Source organism: Chelonia mydas, chromosome 21 (genome assembly GCF_015237465.2).
Source record: "Chelonia mydas isolate rCheMyd1 chromosome 21, rCheMyd1.pri.v2, whole genome shotgun sequence".
NCBI classification, from domain to species: Eukaryota; Metazoa; Chordata; order Testudines; family Cheloniidae; genus Chelonia; species Chelonia mydas.
This window is the reverse complement of record NC_051261.2, coordinates 18,380,087-18,401,437: the sequence shown is the minus strand read 5'-3', so window position 1 is coordinate 18,401,437 and position 21,351 is coordinate 18,380,087. Positions and strand designations below refer to the sequence as shown.

Genomic DNA, 21,351 nt, shown 5'->3' with positions numbered 1-21,351 from the left:
CACAGAGGACAAGAGGCAATAAATTCAAACTACAGCATAGCATATATAGATTAAATCTCAGGGAAAACTTCCTAACTGTAAGAGCAGTAGGATAATGGAACAAACTGCCTAGGAAAGTTGTGGAATCTCCTTTACTGGAGGTTTTCAAAAAGAGGCTGGATAGCCATCTGTCTTGGATGATTTAGACACAATAAATCCTGCACGTTGGCAGCAGATTAGACTAGAGAACCTGTGCTGTCTCTTCTAACTTTATGGTTCTATGAAATCCCCTCCCCTCACTGAAGGGAAGAGGCTTCCTGAAAAATACCAGTAAGAAAACTGATTGGTTTATGTGGAACTTGGAAATTACCTTCCAGATGAATTTCAGGTGGAGGCAAAGGATATCTTCTCTTATGAAATGTAATGTATGGTGCGTCAGCCATGAGGACCCCCAGCTCACCCACCACGCTCCATGGCCTACATAACAGTAACCAGGAAGGTGACCATCATAGAAAGTTGGGACATTGAACTGTGGCCAACAGTTCAAAAGGTGGCCTGGAAAGTGCTGAAAGTATGATATTGAGATCCCACTTCAGCGTTGGCTTCACTACTGGTGGGGAGTCCTAGTCAGACAGTTTAGGAATGTGTCTGTGACAGAGAAAGTAAAAATAGAATACTACTGGAGGTGGAATGCACTGATTGCTTCTACGTGGACCTGAAGTGAGCTAATAGAAAGACCCGATATCTTGAGTGTGAGGAGGTAGTCTAAAATTACAGAAATATCTACGAGCCCTGATAACTGGTTCTGTTCTGCCCAGGTACAGAAAAACCTCCATTTGGCCAGAAAACATTTTCTGGTAAAATCCTTCCTGCTGTCATTAAGAATATTTTGAATGGCCTCCAACCACAAATGCTGTAGACTTGCTGGCCATTTAAATACCAAGTTGTGAGATGGAGAGTCCAGGTTGGGATCAATATTCCCTCTAATTTATTACATCCATGTGTGGAATGAATTTTGTTATGTGCACCAATATGGAGGCGATGTGCAGCAGAGGTAGGGCTGAGGGGTTCAGGGTGTGGGAGGGGGCCGAGGGCTGTGAGGGAATTTAGGTTGGGATGTCTAATCCAACCATTCTCCTGAGTTAGCAGGTTTGGGGAGGACTAAATGCTGATGGGTTGGCAGTCACTATGTTCTAGATGAAGCTCTGACATAGATGAGGATTATCACAAAAATATTCATACTGTGGGATCTGTTTCTATCAGTGTTATCGTCAGTGCTGGTGGAAGGAAGCTCTGGCTTGCGGCTGGACTAGGCGAATAAAACACAAACACACACACACCCCGCTACAACTGCAACGATAAAACTAATGCAAGCAGAAAACCAAACAGCAGAGTGGAGGCTATCAAGTTTATTATATTTATGAGGGAGACAGACGTACATAGAGGAGACTTTCAAAGACACAATAGAGCGGTCCCACCCCCAGTCCGACAGCTGTTAAGGATAATGAAAGTTTCAAGGAAGGAGAACATCAAGCTGGAGTGGGGGGAAACAATCCCATAGTTGGAACCCTCCTTCCAGCTGATGCCATTGTATCCTCTCGCACTGAGGATACCCTCCCAGGGGAAGAAACTCCAGTTACTAGAAAGAGCAAGGTAATTCTAATGGGGGATTCTATTATTGGAAATATATGCCAGGAATGTGTACACTTGGTCCAAGGGGAAGTGAGCAACAGACCTAATGACAGTCTCTGAGTGAGGCTAGAAAGGGAAAAGAACAGTAGTGATGTTAGGGTGGGGGTCTATTATAGACACCAAATCAGGAAGAGGAAGTGGATGAGTCATTCTGCAAGCTGGTAACAAGATTAGTTAACACACATGGGCTAGTATTAATGGGGGTGTAATATACCACTGGGGTACAACCTAGACTGTGGGACCGCTGAGTCCCCTTAAACTCTTCATCTAAGGGTACGGCTTCACCACCCGCCGGATCGGAGGGTAGTGATCAATCTATCGGGGTTCGATTTATCATGTCTCATCTAGACGCGATAAATCAATCTGCGAATCAAAGCCTGTACTCCACCTTGGCAGGAGGAGTAAGCGGAGTCGACGGGGGAGCCGCCGCGGTCGACTCGCCGCCACGAGGATGGCCAGGTAAGTCGAACTAAGATAAAGTTGCATATCTTAGTTCGAAACCCGCCCCCCGCCCCCACAGTATAGCCCAGGCCTTAGGCTATCTCTCACAATGCTATGCTAGTGACAAGCAGCAAACTCCTCCAGCTATCAGGTTGCTGTGATCACTCATCCATCAACAGGTGGAGAGAGATACGCAGCTGAGTTGCATGAATGGTCTCTAAGCCACTCATGAATTATACCCAGGGAGACTCCAGCCAATTTCCCCTGGCCTTGAAGCCCAGTGAGGTATTATCTTTCACTGCTCAAGATATTCTCTTTAAAACAATATTCTCATTAATTAGCTAGCCACTTTATCAAAGGATAGTGGACATCTGAGCAGACTCCCCAAGCACCTGATGATTGAAAGAACCACATAGCAAATTGCCAGCTGGGCACAAAGGTTGCAGATCTCAGGAGACATCTAGACAAACCTATGTGCAGAGTGCTAGGGAGGAACGGTGGCCATGGTATATGCAAGTACTAATGACAGAAGGAAAGCTAGGGGAAAGGTCCTGAAGGCAAATTTAGGCTGCTAGATAAGAGATTAAAGGACTTCCATGATAGAACTGTCTGAAATGTTTCCAGTTCTATGCACAATGCCAGAAAGGCAGGGACTCAATGTGTGGATGAGACAATGGTGTAAGGAGGAGAGGTTTAAGTTTATTAGGAACTGGTGAACCTTTTGGGAAGTGAGGACCATATATAGCAAGGCCCTGAATCTCAGCATCATTCTCATCAAACCGATCTTAGTGATGGTGGGTGACACAGGCAATGTCCTGTGGAAGCCAGGTGTCAAAAATCGGAGGGAAGGAGTCTGTGCTCTGGGTCTCCTGCTGCACTTGCCAGCAAAACTCAACACAATTTAAAAACTGCAGGTCATCCCTAGGTTTTCGTTTGGATTTTTTATTGGGGTTTTCTTGATTGCTAACTTGTGAAATATGGTAAAAAAGATTCTATAGCAGTCAAGACAATAAGATGGTTAGACATTTGCAGGCAGCAAAGAAAACAGGGACATGGAATCACAGACCCCTCTATAGCCTTGGATATTAAGGAATGAAGAGGGAAAAGCTTGAGGCCACAGGGCCTTTTGCACTGCAACTAGTCTGTAAATAAGGCAGGTTGCTTCATGCTAACCAGGAGCACAAAGTCAGTAGATCAAACTCTGAATGCTCACAGGGAACAGATCAGCAGGGTAAAAAGGGAAAAGTCACTTTTCAGAAGAGCAGCACACTTAAAATGTGATCTGCATGGAAGGGAAGAATTCTTCCTAACCACAGCCCCACACAAGTTTCCCTTCCCAGCGTGACTGATGTTCTGAATCAGACTATTTGAAAAGCAAAATTTCCCTAAAAAATTCTTAAAGAATGCACCCCAGGGAGTCCAGAGCTATTGGAGGCCCACAAAGACCAGGAATTCTCCCTTTCTGTGTTGCCCCAGATTTGAGGGGTAGGTGTACCCCACCCAGACTGTGATCAAGCTAATTGTAACCATATTATGTGCATTCAGCCACCATGAATTATTAAATACAACACCACATAGTATAGGGTTAATTTGAAAGCAGGATTTTAGAGGCAAGGTCAAAAGTAGCTGTCAGTTTCTGCTAATCAAAATGGGAGGAGGGGAAAGAAAAAAGTCAACAGACTGAAAACCCTGGGTGACAAGAACCTTGAATTTGAGCACCTCTGATATAGAAGTACTATAATTAAGATTGTTAGGAATGTTTATTGATAAGTAGTTTATTGAAAGTTAGGAAAAGTGATGATTTAGTAAGGGTCATTATGACCTATGTGTTTTGCAGAAGTTAGTTATAAAAGACTAGCTACTAGAGTGTATTTTGGAGCAGTCCTCTGAAGCCATCTTGAGAGATGTTTTTCCTGACACCTTTTCTCGCCGGCGGGTGAGCAACTGGCCACTGCGAACCCGCTGTTAATTACAAAATACTATTCCAGATTTTAGGAAAATATTGCTTATGTCTGTGTGTGCTTAAATCTAATAAACTGCAGTTTTAGATAGAACACGCTGACTTGCATTAATCTTTTATCAGACGGAATTGTTTTGTTCCCATTGATTCATTCCAGGCAGTGGCGGGAATAAAACAATTAAGTTACCACTGCGGTGGATTCTTAAGACCCTGGGTAACACCTGGATCAAAAACGCTTCCCTTCCTGCAGTAGCCCTGGAAGTAGATAGGATCTCCGCAGAGTCAAGTTGATTAAAGAGGGATGTAAAGAGCATGAATTGTATTGTTTTGTTAGAAAACAAAAAAATCCAATATTTGTCAAAAAAGGGAAAAACTGATAGGCAAAGAAACAATTCTGGAAAAGAAACAAGGATAAAAACAGTTAGAAACACTACAGTAGCTGGCAGGGAGTTTCAGACTTTGTTGCTGAATTAAACCAAATTGAACTTGAAAGCAGAAAGTCATAACTAAGAGTCTGTCTTCATCCACTACTCTGGGCATCTAAAGCCATGTCTATGCCCAGAACTAACTGACAACAGCAAAAATGGCTCCCCACCCTGCAAAACCAGAGCCAGAACTGGTAGTACTGTTTTAGTAAATTGCTTCAGTGCAGAGGAAACTTAAATGTGAATGTGATGGGGGCTCTGGGTGCCGAGCTGGGCCACCCCCATTGGCCCAGTGCAAGGTTGGTACACCCCATCACACTGTTGTCAGGTTTTCCTGCTAATACAGGGAGTTGCAGCAAGGTGCGCTCTGGCCCCCTGGCAGAGCCACGTAAACAAAGAGTCTGTGGCCCCTGAGCCTCCGGGCTGGGACTGACGCCCAGAACTAGAGTCCTGGCCCCCTTGGACAAGACAGAACTATGATCAGTCTGTAGCCACTGGTGGGGCAAAACCAACCAACAAACAGTCTATGGCTCCTAAGCCTCCTGGCTGGGACAGGTAGTAGCAATTGGGGGAACTGGCCCCCTGGGCAGAGCAAAACAGCTATCAGTCTATGGCCCCTTGGCCGGGCAAAACAACCAGTCTATAACCCCTACGCTTCTGGGCTGGGACATAGAGCAGACGAGCAGACAAGCAGTCACGCCTGGTGGCCTATGGGGCTAGTAGGGAAACCCGGCCCTGCCCTCTTCACTGGGTTCTGACCCAGGTCCCTAGGAAGCCAGAGAACTCCCACCTAGGTGTTCAGGCATCGGCTTCTACTACCTTCCCTGGGTCACTTCCTAACACAAGTTGTGTCCTGGGCACCTCCTCAGGTGGCAGCAGCTTGGCTTCTCCGTCAGTCTCCACAGTCAGCAAGTCACCTGCAGCACAATTTGGGTCCTCAGGCTCTACCATCTGGAGCGTTGCAGGCACCTCTGCAGGAACCTGCAGTACACATCCTTTCTCCCCCACAGTCAGCCCTGACTGAGCTGGGCTGCCTCCTTTTATCTGGCTCTTCCATCTGGAGCATGCACAGCACGGGAAAGGGGGCATGGCCTTCTGGGCTCACAGTAATTGATCCATCCCACTGACCCAATGTGGGGTTGGTACACCCCGTCACAGTGAAATCAACACTATTGCTTATCTAGTCTCTCAAACTGCTCACTTCTCCAATAAGAGCATGGCATATTTAACACAACACACACTTCAAACCAAGTAGGTCAAAATTACAGATTGACCTGTTTTCTTAAACATGAATTACTGGCAGTCCATTTTAACAATTCTTTACGCCACCCTGGGCAAGTTAAGATGGGAAAGTGAGGAGATCCCTGCATAGTACATAATCAGTTATTATTATTGGTTTGAATGGAGACCAAAACAGATTAATTTAAAACTAGATGTTACAGACCTCCTGGGATTATTTTAAAGTATTCAAAGGATGCTACTGACTTTTCTAACTCCTGGTGAGCTCTCCAAGATAGTATTCCTTCCACCCTCAGAGGATCCTACAAGTTCAAAGCCATCCACTTACACAAGAAGTTTCAACTGGAAGTAGACTGGCTTAGATTAAGCAAGTTTACATTGTGTGTGAAATGTGGCAGGGCATGCAAATACGATGCCCCTCTACCTGTGCAGTTTCCCCCAAATATTTCTGTGCAACAGTATTCCACCTTATCAACCATATCAGTTCCTCTACATACACTAAAAGAAAAGGAGTACTTGTGGCACCTTAGAGACTAACCAATTTATTTGAGCATGAGCTTTCGTGAGCTACAGCTCACTTCATCGGATGCATACTGTGGAAACTGCAGAAGACATTATATACACAGAGACCATGAAACAATACCTCCTCCCACCCCACTCTCCTGCTGGTAATAGCTTATCTAAAGTGATCATCAAGTTGGGCCATTTCCAGCACAAATCCAGGTATTCTCACCCTCCGCCTCCCCCCCCCCCCACAAACTCACTCTCCTGCTGGTAATAGCCCATCCAAAGTGACCACTCTCTTCACAATGTGTATGATAATCAAGGTGGGCCATTTCCTGCACAAATCCAGGTTCTCTCACCCCCTCAGCCCCCTCCAAAAACCACACACACAAACTCACTCTCCTGCTGGTAATAGCCTATCCAAAGTGACCACTCTCCTTACAACGTGCATGAAAATCAAGGTGGGATATTTCCAGCACAAATCCAGGTTTTCTCACCCCCCCCCCCAACACACACACAAACTCACTCTCCTGCTGGCAATAGCTCATCCAAAGTAACCACATGATTGTCATGCACATTGTGGGGAGAGTGGTCAGTTTGGATGAGCTATTGCCAGCAGGAGAGTGAGTTTATGTGCGGGGGGGCGGAGGGTAAGAATACCTGGATTTGTCCTGGAAATGGCCCAACTTGATGATCACTTTAGATAAGCTATTACCAGCAGGAGAGTGGGGTGGGAGGAGGTATTGTTTCATGGTCTCTGTGTATATAATGTCTTCTGCAGTTTCCACAGTATGCATCCGATGAAGTGAGCTGTAGCTCACGAAAGCTCATGCTCAAATAAATTGGTTAGTCTCTAAGGTGCCACAAGTACTCCTTTTCTTTTTGCGAATACAGACTAACACGGCTGTTACTCTGAAATCTACATACACTGAACACCTATATTTGGAAATGCTTTTCAATGGTTCTGGGCTACCAGATGCGCAGCAATTACCACTACTCAAAGAATTTTTGCTGACATACCTGACAGATTGAGATCTGCAAGAACAACATTTGTCAGGAATCCATGCATATCGAAATGGATTCTACCATTCTTCACACTGTCTGTAATAACAGATTTCACAGAGCCCAGTGCCAGCATACAGGCTTCATGTATCTTCCACCTACAAAAGAATTCAGATACCATTAGTTTTCCCACATTCATTCTGAATATATATAAAAACCACACACAGACACACACACACAGAGACAGAGACGAAATGATGAAAGTACCATCAAGGTTTTTTGATCCTAAGCGCCTTCCATCATCTCACTCCTCTCCAAACAAAAATCTGACCCACTTTCCCCTAGTCCCACTTAGATCTTGAACTTCTGAACTAGAATATCTTTTCCATTATAAAAATTCTATACACCAATCACAAAACTTAAAGAAACTGATATGGGACTAACATGCTAACAAACTAATCGACCCACCAATAGATTTACTGTTGACATAGCATATGATCACATTTTAGCCATAAATTATGCTTAAGATTGGAAGTTGTCTTGTAAGTTTAACCTTAACTATGTCCTTTTTTTGCTAGCTACAGAATTTCTGTACAGAATTTTAACATTAAGTTACAGAGCTATCCTTGCAACTAAATTATTATTAAACAAAATTTTAGTATGGAAATTTCATTCATAGATTATAAGGCCTGTTCATCTCATCTGACTTCCTAGTCAGAATCGTAGGACTAGAGGGATCTCAAGTGGTCATTTAGTCCAATCCCCTGCACTCATGGCAGGGCTAAGTATTATACAGACTATCCCTGACAAGTGTTTGTCTAACCTGCTCTTAAAAATCTTCAATGACAGAGATTCTACAACTTCCCTAGCCAATTTATGCCAGTGCTAAACCATCCTGACAATTAGGACGTTTTTCCTAATGTCCAGCCTAAATCGACCTTGCTGCAATTTAAGCCCATTGCTTCTTGTATGATCCTCAGAGGTTAAGGAGAACATGTTTCCTCCCTCCTCCTTGTAACAGCCTTTTATATAGTTGAAAAACTTACGTCCCCGCTCAGTCTTTTCTTCTCCAGACTAAACAAACCCAATTTTTTTTTCAATCTTCCCTCTTAGGTCATGTTTTCTAGATCTTTAATCATTTTTGTTGCTCTTCTCCAGACTTTTTCCAATTTGTCCACATCATTCCTGAAATGTGGCGCCCAGAATTGGACACAATACTCCAGCTGAGGCCTTGTCATAAATATAAAGGGAAGGGTAAACCCCTTTAAAATCCCTCCTGGCCAGAGGAAAAATCCTCTCACCTGTAAAGGGTTAAGAAGCTAAAGGTAACCTCGCTGGCACCTGACCAAAATGACCAATGAGGAGACAAGATACTTTCAAAAGCTGGGAGGAGGGAGAGAAACAGAGGATCTGTGTGTCTGTCAGTATGCTGCTTTTGCCAGGGATAGAACAGGAATGGAGTCTTAGAACTTTTAGTAAGTAATCTAGCTAGGTATGTGTTAGATTATGATTTCTTTAAATGGCTGAGAAAAGAATTGTGCTGAATAGAATGACTATTTCTGTCTGTGTGTCTTTTTTTGTAACTTAAGGTTTTGCCTAGAGGGATTCTCTATGTTTTGAATCTAATTACCCTGTAAGGTACCTACCATCCTGATTTTACAGGGGTGATTCATAGAATCATAGAATATCAGGGTTGGAAGGGACCCCAGAAGGTCATCTAGTCCAACCCCCTGCTCGAAGCAGGACCAATTCCCAGTTAAATCATCCCAGCCAGGGCTTTGTCAAGCCTGACCTTAAAAACCTCTAAGGAAGGAGATTCTACCACCTCCCTAGGTAACGCATTCCAGTGTTTCACCACCCTCCTAGTGAAAAAGTTTTTCCTAATATCCAATCTAAACCTCCCCCATTGCAACTTGAGACCATTACTCCTCGTTCTGTCATCTGCTACCATTGAGAACAGTCTAGAGCCATCCTCTTTGGAACCCCCTTTCAGGTAGTTGAAAGCAGCTATCAAATCCCCCCTCATTCTTCTCTTCTGCAGACTAAACAATCCCAGCTCCCTCAGCCTCTCCTCATAAGTCATGTGCTCTAGACCCCTAATCATTTTTGTTGCCCTTCGCTGGACTCTCTCCAATTTATCCACATCCTTCTTGTAGTGTGGGGCCCAAAACTGGACACAGTACTCCAGATGAGGCCTCACCAGTGTTGAATAGAGGGGAACGATCACGTCCCTCGATCTGCTCGCTATGTCCCTACTTATACATCCCAAAATGCCACTGGCCTTCTTGGCAACAAGGGCACACTGCTGACTCATATCCAGCTTCTCGTCCACTGTCACCCCTAGGTCCTTTTCCGCAGAACTGCTGCCTAGCCATTCGGTCCCTAGTCTGTAGCGGTGCATTGGATTCTTCCATCCTAAGTGCAGGACCCTGCACTTATCCTTATTGAACCTCATCAGATTTCTTTTGGCCCAAACCTCCAATTTGTCTAGGTCCTTCTGTATCCTATCCCTCCCCTCCAGCGTATCTACCACTCCTCCCAGTTTAGTATCATCCGCAAATTTGCTGAGAGTGCAATCCACACCATCCTCCAGATCATTTATGAAGATATTGAACAAAACCGGCCCCAGGACCGACCCCTGGGGCACTCCACTTGACACCGGCTGCCAACTAGACATGGAGCCATTGATCACTACCCGTTGAGCCCGACAATCTAGCCAGCTTTCTACCCACCTTATAGTGCATTCATCCAGCCCATACTTCCTTAACTTACTGACAAGAATACTGTGGGAGACCGTGTCAAAAGCTTTGCTAAAGTCAAGAAACAATACATCCACTGCTTTCCCTTCATCCACAGAACCAGTAATCTCATCATAAAAGGTGATTAGATTAGTCAGGCATGACCTTCCCTTGGTGAATCCATGCTGACTGTTCCTGATCACTTTCCTCTCATGTAAGTGCTTCAGGATTGATTCTTTGAGGACCTGCTCCATGATTTTTCCGGGGACTGAGGTGAGGCTGACTGGCCTGTAGTTCCCAGGATCCTCCTTCTTCCCTTTTTTAAAGATTGGCACTACATTAGCCTTTTTCCAGTCATCCGGGAATTCCCCCGTTCGCCACGAGTTTTCAAAGATAATGGCCAAGGGCTCTGCAATCACAGCCGCCAATTCCTTCAGCACTCTCGGATGCAACTCGTCCGGCCCCATGGACTTGTGCACGTCCAGCTTTTCTAAATAGTCCCTAACCACCTCTATCTCCACAGAGGGCTGGCCATCTCTTCCCCATTTTGTGATGCCCAGCGCAGCAGTCTGGGAGCTGACCTTGTTAGTGAAAACAGAGGCAAAAAAAGCATTGAGTACATTAGCTTTTTCCACATCCTCTGTCACTAGGTTGCCTCCCTCATTCAGTAAGGGGCCCACACTTTCCTTGGCTTTCTTCTTGTTGCCAACATACCTGAAGAAACCCTTCTTGTTACTCTTGACATCTCTTGCTAGCTGCAGCTCCAGGTGCGATTTGGCCCTCCTGATATCTTTCCTACATGCCCGAGCAATATTTTTATACTCTTCCCTGGTCATATGTCCAACCTTCCACTTCTTGTAAGCTTCTTTTTTATGTTTAAGATCCGCTAGGATTTCACCATTAAGCCAAGCTGGTCGCCTGCCATATTTACTATTCTTTCGACTCATCGGGATGGTTTGTCCCTGTAACCTCAACAAGGATTCCTTGAAATACAGCCAGCTCTCCTGGACTCCCTTCCCCTTCATGTTAGTCCCCCAGGGGATCCTGGCCATCTGTTCCCTGAGGGAGTCGAAGTCTGCTTTCCTGAAGTCCAGGGTCCGTATCCTGCTGCTTACCTTTCTTCCCTGCGTCAGGATCCTGAACTCAACCAACTCATGGTCACTGCCTCCCAGATTCCCATCCACTTTTGCTTCCCCCACTAATTCTACCCGGTTTGTGAGCAGCAGGTCAAGAAAAGCGCCCCCCCTAGTTGGCTCCCCTAGCACTTGCGCCAGGAAATTGTCCCCTACGCTTTCCAAAAACTTCCTGGATTGTCTATGCACCGCTGTATTGCTCTCCCAGCAGGTATCAGGAAAATTAAAGTCACCCATGAGAATCAGGGCATGCGATCTAGTAGCTTCCGTGAGTTGCTGGAAGAAAGCCTCATCCACCTCATCCCCCTGGTCCGGTGGTCTATAGCAGACTCCCACCTTTACCTCTATTTACTTCTATTTCTATTAAAAGTCTTCTTGTAAGAAAACTGAATGCTTTTTCATTGTTCTCAGATCCAAGGGTTTGGGTCTGTGGTCACCTATGCAAATTGGTGAGGATTTTTACCAAATCTTTCCCAGGAAGTGGGGTGCAAGGGTTGGGAGGATTTTGGAGGGAAAGACGTGTCCAAACTACGTTTCCCAGTAAACCCAGTTAGAGTTTGGTGGTGGCAGTGGATATTCCAAGGACAAAAGATAAAATTAATTTGTACCTTGGGGAAGTTTTAACCTAAGCTGGTAAAAGTAAGCTTAGGAGGTTTTCATGCAGGTCCCCACATTTGTACCCTAGAGTTCAGAGTGGGGGAGGAACCCTGACAGGCCTAATCAGCACGGGGCAGAGCGGGAGAATTACTTCTCGTGTCTTGCTTACAACACTCCTACTAATACATCCCAGAAGTATGTTACCTTTTTTTTTTTGCAACTACATTACACTATTGACTCATATTTAGCTTGTGATCCACTATGACCCCCAGGATCCCTTTCTGCAGTACTCCTTCCTAAGCCGTCATTTCCCATTTTGAATGCGTGCAAAAAAAGTTACCTACCTCTCATAACTGTTGTTCTTCCAGATGTGTTGCTCATTTCCATTCCAATTAGGTGTGCTCGTGCCACGTGCATGGCAGCTGGAAGGTTTTTCCCCTAGCAGTACCCATTGGGTTGATTCAGGCACCTCCTGGAGTTGTGCCTCTATGGCACCGAATATGGCACCAACTCGCCGCCACTTCAGTTCCTTCTTGCCAGCCATGTTCTGACGGAGGGGTAGGTGGGTGTGTATTGGAATGGACATGAGCAACACATCTCGAAGAACAGTTACAAAAGGTAAGTAACTGTTTTTTCTTCGAGTGATTACTCATATCGATTCCATTTAGGTGATTACCAAGCCGAAATCTGGAGGCAGGATCGGAGCTCAAAGGTTCGCTGATTGCAGCACTGCTCTGCCAAAGGCTGCATCATCTCTAGCCTGCTGAGTAATGGCGTAATGCGAGGTAAAGGTATGGACTGAGGCCCATGTCACAGCCCTGCAAATTTCTCGGGTTGGAACCTGGGCCAGGAACATCGCTGACAACACCTGTGCCCTTGTGGAGTGCACTGTCAACGCAGGGGCAGGTATTTTTGCCAGATCGTAGCATGCCCAGATACAGGAAGTAATCCGTGATGAGATTCTTTGGGAGGAGACTGGAAGCCCCTTCAAACTGTCTTCTACCGCGATGAATAGCTGAATAGATTTTTGAAATGGCTTCGTCGGTCTGATATAGAAGGCTAACGCCAGGCAAATGTCCAACAAATGAAGTTTTTCCTCCCTGCTACTTTGTGTAGAACTAGGGGTAGAACACTGGAAGAAAAATATCCTGATTAACAGGAAACTGGGAGACAACTTTAGGGAGAAAGGCCGGATGCGACCGAAGCTGAACCTTGTCCTTATAGAACACAGTGTGCGGAGGCTCAGATGTTAGGGACTTAAGCTCAGACAGCCTCCTGGCAGAAGTTATTGCTAACAGGAATGCCACTTTATAGGAGAGAAAGCACAGAAAATATGTTGCAAGTGGTTCAAAGGGTGGCCCCATTAGTCTGGAAACAACCAGGTTAAGATCCCAGGCTGGGATCAGCTGTTGTACATCAGGGTATAGCCTGTCAAGATCTTTAAGAACACGACCAACTATCGGATTGGCAAACACCGACCAACCTCCCACTCCTGGATGGAAAGAGGGAATGGCAGCCAAGTGGACCTTTATTGACAACATAGAAAGCTCTTGCTGCTTTAGGTGCAGGAAGTAGTCCAATATCACGGATATTGACAAGAGTGTAGGAAATGGGAGATATTGCGAAGACCAAATTGTGAATCTTTTCCATTTGGCTAGGTAGGTAGTCCTAGTGGACTGTTTCCTACTACTAAGGAGGACTTCCCTAACTGGGCCCAAACAAGTCAGCTCCATTGGGTTTAGCCATGGGGCTTCCACGCCGTGAGGTGAAGAGATTCGAGGTTAGGGTGCTGGAGGCGGCAGTGATCCTGAGTTATCAGGTCTTGGAGCAGCAATTAGGTGATCGGGTTTTCCCCTGACATTTCCAAGAGAGACGTGTACCAGTGCTGACAGGGCCAGGCTGGAGCTATCAATATCACCAAGGCTTCGTCCCTTCAAACTTTGAGTAGCACCCTGTGAAGAAGTGGTAAGGGTGGATACGCGTACAGGTGGTGCTCTTTCCAGGGATGAAGGAATGTATCCGTGATGGAGCCCGGGCTGTGATTCAGGAAGGTGCAGAACTGCAGGCACTTCCTGTTATGTCATGTGGTGAACAAGTCTATCTGGGGAATTCCCCACTGTTGGAAGATAGTGTTCACAAGATCCAGGTGGATGAACCACTCACGGCTGTGGAAGGACCTGCTGAGATAGTCCACAAACTCATTCTGAACACCGGAGAGATAAAACGCCTCCAGGTGTATTGAGTGAGCTATGCAAAAGTCCCACAGTTTGAGGGTTTCTTGGCACAAGGGAGAGGAGCATGCTCCCCTTCTGTTTATGTAAAACATCGCTGTTGCATTGACTGTCATGATCGATACACATCTCCCCTCCACGTGAACCTGGAATGTCTGGCATGCCAGACGGACTGCCCTCAGCTCTCTGACATTGATATGAAGTAAGAGCTCCACTTGGGACCATAGGTCCTGAGCTCCCCTAGGTGCGCTCTCCAACCCATCGCTGACACCTCTGTCACCAATGAAAGGGATGGCTGAGGTCTGGAGAAGGGAATACCTGCACACATTGCTTGTGGGTTGAGTCACCATAGAAGAGACTTGAAAACTGGCCAGGGTAGAGTGACAACTGTGTCTAGACCATCCCGAATTGGCTGATACACCAAGGCTACCACTCCTGAAGAGGTCTGAGCCTCAGTCTGGCATTCTGTACTGTGACGGGTTGCCCCCTCCAGGGTGCCACCGAGCCTGCCTGTTCCACCAGCCTGGGCTCCCTTACACTGTCCTGCTGAGCCAGGCCCTCAAGCCTCCTCCAGCACACACACAGGTAGGGACACACCTAGCTTCAGAAAGACACGGACACTGAAATGAGCTCTGCATGGGAAGAATCAGGTAGGGAATTGCCCAGCACTTAAGTGCACACCCCCTTTGGAGTGTAAACCCAAAATTGTATGGTCTTGCGCTGCAGAGAACTGTACAGCGTAAGTAAATAAAATTTGCTCTCCCACAATGTGGAGGAAAATGTGCACAGCTTTTTGCCCCCCAGTTATGAATTCCACAAACTGGTTTCAAAGAAAACAAAAAACAAGTTTATTAACTACAAAAGATAGATTAAGTGATAAGGGTCAGCAAACAGATCAAAGCAGATTACCCAGCAAATGAAACAAACACGCAAGCTAAGCTTAATAGTAAAGAAACGGGTTACAAGAAGTAATTTCTCACCCTAAATGTTGTTTTAGAGAGATTGCAAAGTTTCCTGAAGGCAAGCTGCTCTTGCTTGTAGCTTAAAACTCCAGGTATTTCTTTCACAGGCCAGACACCTTCCCAGCCTGGGCTCAGCTCTTTCCCCTTCCCCCCTTCTCCTTTGTTTCTTGGATGTTACCAGCAGTCATCCTGGGCAAAAATTCAGTGAAGAGTGACCTTGATTAAGTCACTCCCCGGCCTTAAATGGGTTTTACGTATGGCAGAAACCCTTCGTTTTCCAATGTGGTTCCCCCACTCCCCTCAGTGGAAAAATACTGGTATCCAGTCCAGTACCACGTGACTTTGATCACAACTCTGCAGTGTCAAAGCAGCCATGAGTCAGAGGCCATTTGTAGCATCCCAGGATGGTGGGAGATTACCATGTTCAAAGACCTATTGTTTTTCCTAATGGCACATTCAGACTGATTGCATTCTGTCTGATGGCCATTCCCCAGGTGCAAACACTTTTGTAGTACAGATATATAGTCAATATTCCTAACTTTAGATACAAAAATAATACATGCATACAAATAGGATAATCATATTCAGGAAATCATAACCTTTCCAAGGATATCTCACAAAACCCATTTTGCATAAAATAATCTTAGGTATGCTATAAACATATAACAATATTTCTGTGAAGAATATGGGGCATAGTGTCACATATACTACATAGGTACAAGTGCCATGTGGCCAAGGAGCTTTAGGCAATTCCTTGCTGTGGTGATAAGGAATTGCCTGAAACCTTGTATGATGTTGCAAGGGGTATGGAAATGAGACTCTGGGAGATATACTCTTGCCTGTGTTGAGTCCAACACTGCACCTATGAACTCTATCCATTGAATAGGGGACAGGGTTGATGTCTGTACATTCGATAGCAGGCCAAGGTCTTCGAAAGTTTCTCTTATGAGACTCACATGCGCCTCCACTTGCACTTTGGAGCAGCCATCAACCAGCCAGTCGTCGAGGTATGGGAACACCTGCACCTGGCGCTTGCGCAAGAAAGCAGCTACAACTGCCATGCACTTGGTAAATGCTCGAGGTACCGCTGACATGACAGAAGGAAGGACTGTGAACTGATAGTGATTGTGGTTCACCACAAACCTGAGGTACCTTCTGTGGGACAGCATTATTGAAATATGAAAGTAAGTTTCCTTCAAGTCGAGGGCGGTATAATGGTCCCCCGGATCCAGGGAAGGGATAATGGAGGCCAAAGAGACCATGCGAAACTTCAGTTTCTGTATGAACTTGTTGAGGTCTCGCAGGTCTAGGATGGGCCTGAGGCCACCTTTGGCTTTCGATATTCAGAAATACCGGGAATAAAAACCCCTGCCTTCAACTCCTGAGGGACCTCTTCTGCTGCCCCCACACTTAGGAGCATGTGCACCTCCTACATGAGAAGCTGCTCATGATAGGGGTCCCTGAAAAGGGACAATGAAGAAAGGTGGAAGGAAGGGAGGGAGCTGAGATGGAGAGAGTATACCCTTTCTACTGTGCAGATCAGCCAGAGAGCTGATGTAATTCAGGCCCACGCAGGGAGAAATGGGATAGTCAGCACAGGAAGGTAGGAATGGATGGGTCCACAGTTTGGACTGGTGCATCACCCTTGGGCGCACCTTCCAAAGGTCTGCTTTTGACCTGAGGACTGTTGCGCTTGCCTAGAGCCCTGAGCCCTCCTTCTATTATTTCTATTATGCCTCCTAGAGAAGTCCTGCCTACTCTGCAGGTGATAGAATTGAGGCGGGGCTGCAGCTTAAAGTGCCTCCGCTGCGTAGATGGAGTGTGAAGCCCCCCAGTAAATTTTTCTCCCAAAGACGTCCAGCTTTTTTGCATCACAGTTTCTGGGTGATGGGTCCTGGTGTGCTTGGCGCTCCTGCTTGTTCATCACTGTTACTACTAGGGAATCCACTGGTGGGTGGGGGTGGGTGCGGGTGGTGTGGTGTAGAAAAATGTTCGAATCCCTAAAATGAAATGAAATACTTTCTCTAGGTTCTCTTCGCTGTCGGTGGCAGGGATCAGTCACAGTATCTTGGTGGTCTCCTGTATAGTTTTTATGAGCGGGAGGGCAACCCGAGAGGGGCCAGAGGGTGCCAGAATGTTCACCATGGGATCCGATGTCTCAGCAACCTCCTCGACCTGGATCCCCAGGTTCTGGGTCACCCTGTTCAGGAGCTGATGGAGGACCCTATTGTCCCCTAGTGCAGGAGCGGGGAGACTCCAGCCACTGCCTCGTCTGGTGAAGATCAGGACAAGGCTCTATCTGGGACCAGCGCTTGTTCCTGACCCTCGACACCGACGGGATTGTGTGGCGCTGGGTCTTCTGGTACAGTGACTGGACCTGCGCTGAGGAGGGTGGAGGAGGCATGTGGGATACTGAAGCCACCGACGCTGACCTCCAGAACTGGGGATCCCCAGCTTTGGTGGAATGCCCAGGAAGTTCAAAAAGGCCACTGGGGTGGAGCCTGCCATTGAGCAGGCCACGGCATCGGGTGGAGGAAAGCTTCCCGCTGTGGGAAGTCGGATGCCTGTTTCTGCGCCCCGCGTGAGCCATGGCTGAGGTGCTGGGGCAGTCGGAGGCACCTGCTCTTGGTGCTGTCAGCACCGAGGGTAAAGATCTCACAGGAGACCCTTTACCCTTTTGAAGGTCTCTGCGCGGAGACATTTGGACTTCCTGCCTTTTGCCTGAGAGGGTGAAGCCGCACTCCCGGTCAGTTCCAACCTAGCAGGGGAGCATGAGGGAGAAGGTTTACTGCCCGTCTCCATAGGCAGCTGCAGAGCTTTCTCCAACAGAAGCATTTTTAGTTGCAAGTCCCTGTCACGATGAGCCCTGGTTTTCAGGTTGGTACAGTGGAGACACTTGGAAGGGACATGTGTCTCGCCGAAGCATTTCACACAGAGTGAGTGCCCATCAGACCACAGCATAGGTTCCTTGCAGGAGCCCTGCATTTCTTAAAGCCCGGGGACCCCGGCATGATGGAAGTATGATTACCCAGGGGGAAGTCTCAATGGGAGATGAATGTGAGATAAAAGGGTTTTTTTTGTTTTTGTTTTTTAAACTAATGAACTATTCTAAAGGAAGGGAGAGAACTGGGATATGTCTAGCTAACTATTTCTATTTCTTGTTATTTATTTCCTTCAGTGATCAGGGAAGAGGATAGCACCGAGTCCTGTCTTCAGCCGAGGATGGTTGAGAAGGAACTGAGTGGGGGTGCGGGACGCACGCAGTCAGGCAGACCCTAACGATGCCACGAGACAGCAGCTAAGCATATGCATCCCGACCAGGTACTGATACCAAAGATCAATGGCACTGGGAAGCACCATCACCTGGAGTGGAGCACCCACGGGGACAGCACGCGAAGAACAACTGATTGTTCCTTCCTTAATGGAGTACTTTGCATTTGTCCTTATTGAATTTCATTTCCCTCAGACCATTTCTCCAGTCTGTTCTGTTCATTTTGAATTTTAATCCTATCCTCCAAAGCACTTGCAACCCCACCCAGCTTGGTGCAGTCCACAAACTTTATAAGCGCACTCTCTGTGCCATTATCTAAACCACTGATAAAGATATTGAACAGAACCAGACCCTCCTGTGGGTAATACAGGCCTAAGTTTTTTAAATAATCCTAATATGTGGACAGGGCAAGTGAATCAACTCCCAGTGAGCCTTATGAAGCTCTTAATGGCCTTCACAATGCCAACCACCCCCTGCTGGCTTCAGGAGACTTGCTGGGCCTCCCCCCACCCTCTGAATAGCAGGGGACCCCCCCACAAAGATTGAGTCCCCACTGTGAGCCATAGAAGGCTCATACTCACCCCATTAACCTAAAGACACTCATTAAAAGCCTCCTGAACTGCATGAGCCTTAGGATGCTAGTGGGACTTTGCACACACCTCCTGAAAACCTTAGTGCATTCTTCAGGGGCCAGCGAAACCACCTCTGCCAACAAGCCTTACTAAGGCAGTTTGCTCCCCAATGAACCCTGAGTGTGTTCACATTGGGGCTGATTTTATTGTCACTCATTAGTATCTACCAAGCCTAATAAGGCTCCTAGGACCTTGGGGGTGGTTATGAGGAACCCCAATGAGCCTTTGAAGGTTTGCAGGGAGTGAGGTTATTTCTCCTAAGGCTCACTGAGGGGTAGAATATCCTGCTGTACTGCCTATGACCTCTTCTTATTTGTCTCCATGTTCTCACCAGCATATTCTCTTACTCCATTGTCCCCCTTTTCCACAGCCATTTTAGGTCCCCTCCCCATCCCCCAAACACAAGAGCCACTCTTTTGAACCCCATGCCCACACGACCCAAACACCCTCTTCTGGTTTTCCTCTTTAGTCCATAAGAAATGAGCACCTGAGGATGTCTGCAGGAATGGTGATACTGAGGCTACCAGGGGGTTGCAGGACAGGGGCACTCCCACCCATCTTTAAAAGATTAATCCAACAAACAACATTAGTGCTCACACTAAACTTGTTCTTATGTTAGTATAAAGCAAAAATCAGAAGAATTCTCTGTGAGGAATTTATCAGCCATCTCCGTGTGATAACTCAAAATATAAACCTATCTTTCCCTTCACCAATTTTTTTTATTTATAAATATAGTCTTGGGTGTTCTTGGCTTTTTTTTTTTTTTTTTTTTAAATAATGACATTTAGGCTTTCAGCAGTTAGTTGGTGGCTTACTTTAAGCTCAGAGCCAATGACTTTCTGGACTAAGGTGAACCTACCTCAAACTCAGGCTTTATTTAACAATTTTGAGACAGCCATTGTTTTGCTGTGGGGATGGGTGGGGAACCAGAGAGGACAATATCAGGCTTTCCAGAGAAATTCAGCTGAAAATTTAATTATGGAGTGGTTACTGCCTCTTTCTAATATCCACTAAAAAACAACACTGAGCTAACACTATCTACACAACACAGGATATTTGTGTGACAGTAAGTAGGTATCTATTAGACCAGGGATCTCAAACTCAAATCACCACGAGGGCCACATGAGGACTAGTACATTGGCCCAAGGGCCACATCACTGACACCTTTTCATATAAAGATACAAAAGTCCCACCCCCACTCCACCCCTTACATGAGGCCCCGCCCCTGCCCTGCCCTTCCCACCCCTTCCTCGCCCTCATTCCAACCCCTTCCCCAAAGTCCCCACCCCAACTCCACCCCCTCCCTGCCCCTATTTCAACCCCTTCCCCAAATCCCCGCCCCTGCCCCCACCTCTTCTCCACCTCCTCCGGAGCAAACGGCTCCCCACTCCTCCCCCCTGGAAAGCACTAAGCGCCGCCAAACAGCTGTTTGGTGGGGGGAAGCGCCTGGAGGTAGGCAGAGGAGCGGGGACACGGAGCACTGCGGGGGAGAGGGGGCGGAGGGTGAGGGGAGCTTGGGGCTGCAGGAAATAACTCTGGGGGGGGAGCTTGGCGGGCCGCAGCCAGCCCACAGGCGACGTGTTTGAGACCCCTGCATTAGACAGATGTATTTTCTTTCCCTTTCCCCAGCTAATACGGGCCGTTGAAAACAATTCTAAAATTGGACACATTCATGAGGGGATAATGAAAAATCCACACACAAATAGAAACAAGAGGGGATACCTGAATTCAGCAGCATGAAACCAATGAAGAAGTCCACCCAAATTTATTTTTATAACTCATCTGGAATTGTTGTAACCGAAAAAAAACTTTTCATTGAAAACTATTAGAACAATTTCAGTGCTGAAGTGCTGGCAACTGTTAGCTTAGTCTAGGGAGAGCAGGGAACACGACTGCTATATGTAACCTGTAGATGTCTTTACATGGGTCGGGTTTTTTTACATTTTTGCTTCTAACACACAAAACCCCCAAGACCTTAGTGTTACCCCAGTTGCATCACCAGAAAGAAGTTACAATTCATTTGCATTATGAATGCATTATCTCCTAATGCTGTGAGATAGCCCACCACTTATTCCATCATCATTGCAACCCACAATGCCTGCCTCCTTACCAGTGCTCAGCACCACCGTTTTTAGCCTGCTCAGCTTCCTGCAAGTGTCTCGTAGCTGCTGCAGCCAAAGCAGTTGCACTCTCATTCTGGAAATCAGCAGCTACAGCCTTGGTAAAAGAAATAATGACTGTCACACTGTTTCTTTCTACACGTGCATTTTAAACACTCTTTTTGCAGCTGTTATACTTCAAACTACCCAGTATAAACTGTATGCAAGTTACAGTAGCAATTTTTGTAACAATCAAGTTGTAATTCAATACCATTTGGGTCCTTCAGACACAGAACACATTTCTTACCAGCAACAAGTCCTGTGCAGCAATCCTTACTGTATAAGAGAAAGTGTCATCATCTTCATCCTCCACAAATTGCTGTGGATTTGCAGTCCAGACTTTTATCTGAAACAAAAGCAGAGGGAAAAATCACAATAGTTCAGTG

The 21,351-nt window shown here is 46.4% G+C and overlaps 1 protein-coding gene across 9 annotated transcripts in view; it reads right to left on the bottom strand.

Moving 5' to 3' along the window:
- The window catches only part of IPO9 (importin 9), a 163,509-nt gene that overhangs the window by 57,704 nt on the left and 84,454 nt on the right, over positions 1–21,351 (bottom strand). For all 9 annotated transcript variants that reach the window (XR_005223189.2, XM_037884733.2, XM_037884732.2 and 6 more), the window contains 3 exons: positions 21,213–21,311; positions 20,917–21,023; positions 7,261–7,400 (listed from right to left, as the gene is read on the bottom strand). Coding sequence is in view for 8 of the 9 variants with exons in the window: in XM_037884733.2 (XP_037740661.1) it covers positions 7,261–7,400; positions 20,917–21,023; positions 21,213–21,311 (346 nt within the window). In the remaining variant the exon portion in view is untranslated. The remainder of the gene's footprint in view (positions 1–7,260; positions 7,401–20,916; positions 21,024–21,212; positions 21,312–21,351) is intronic.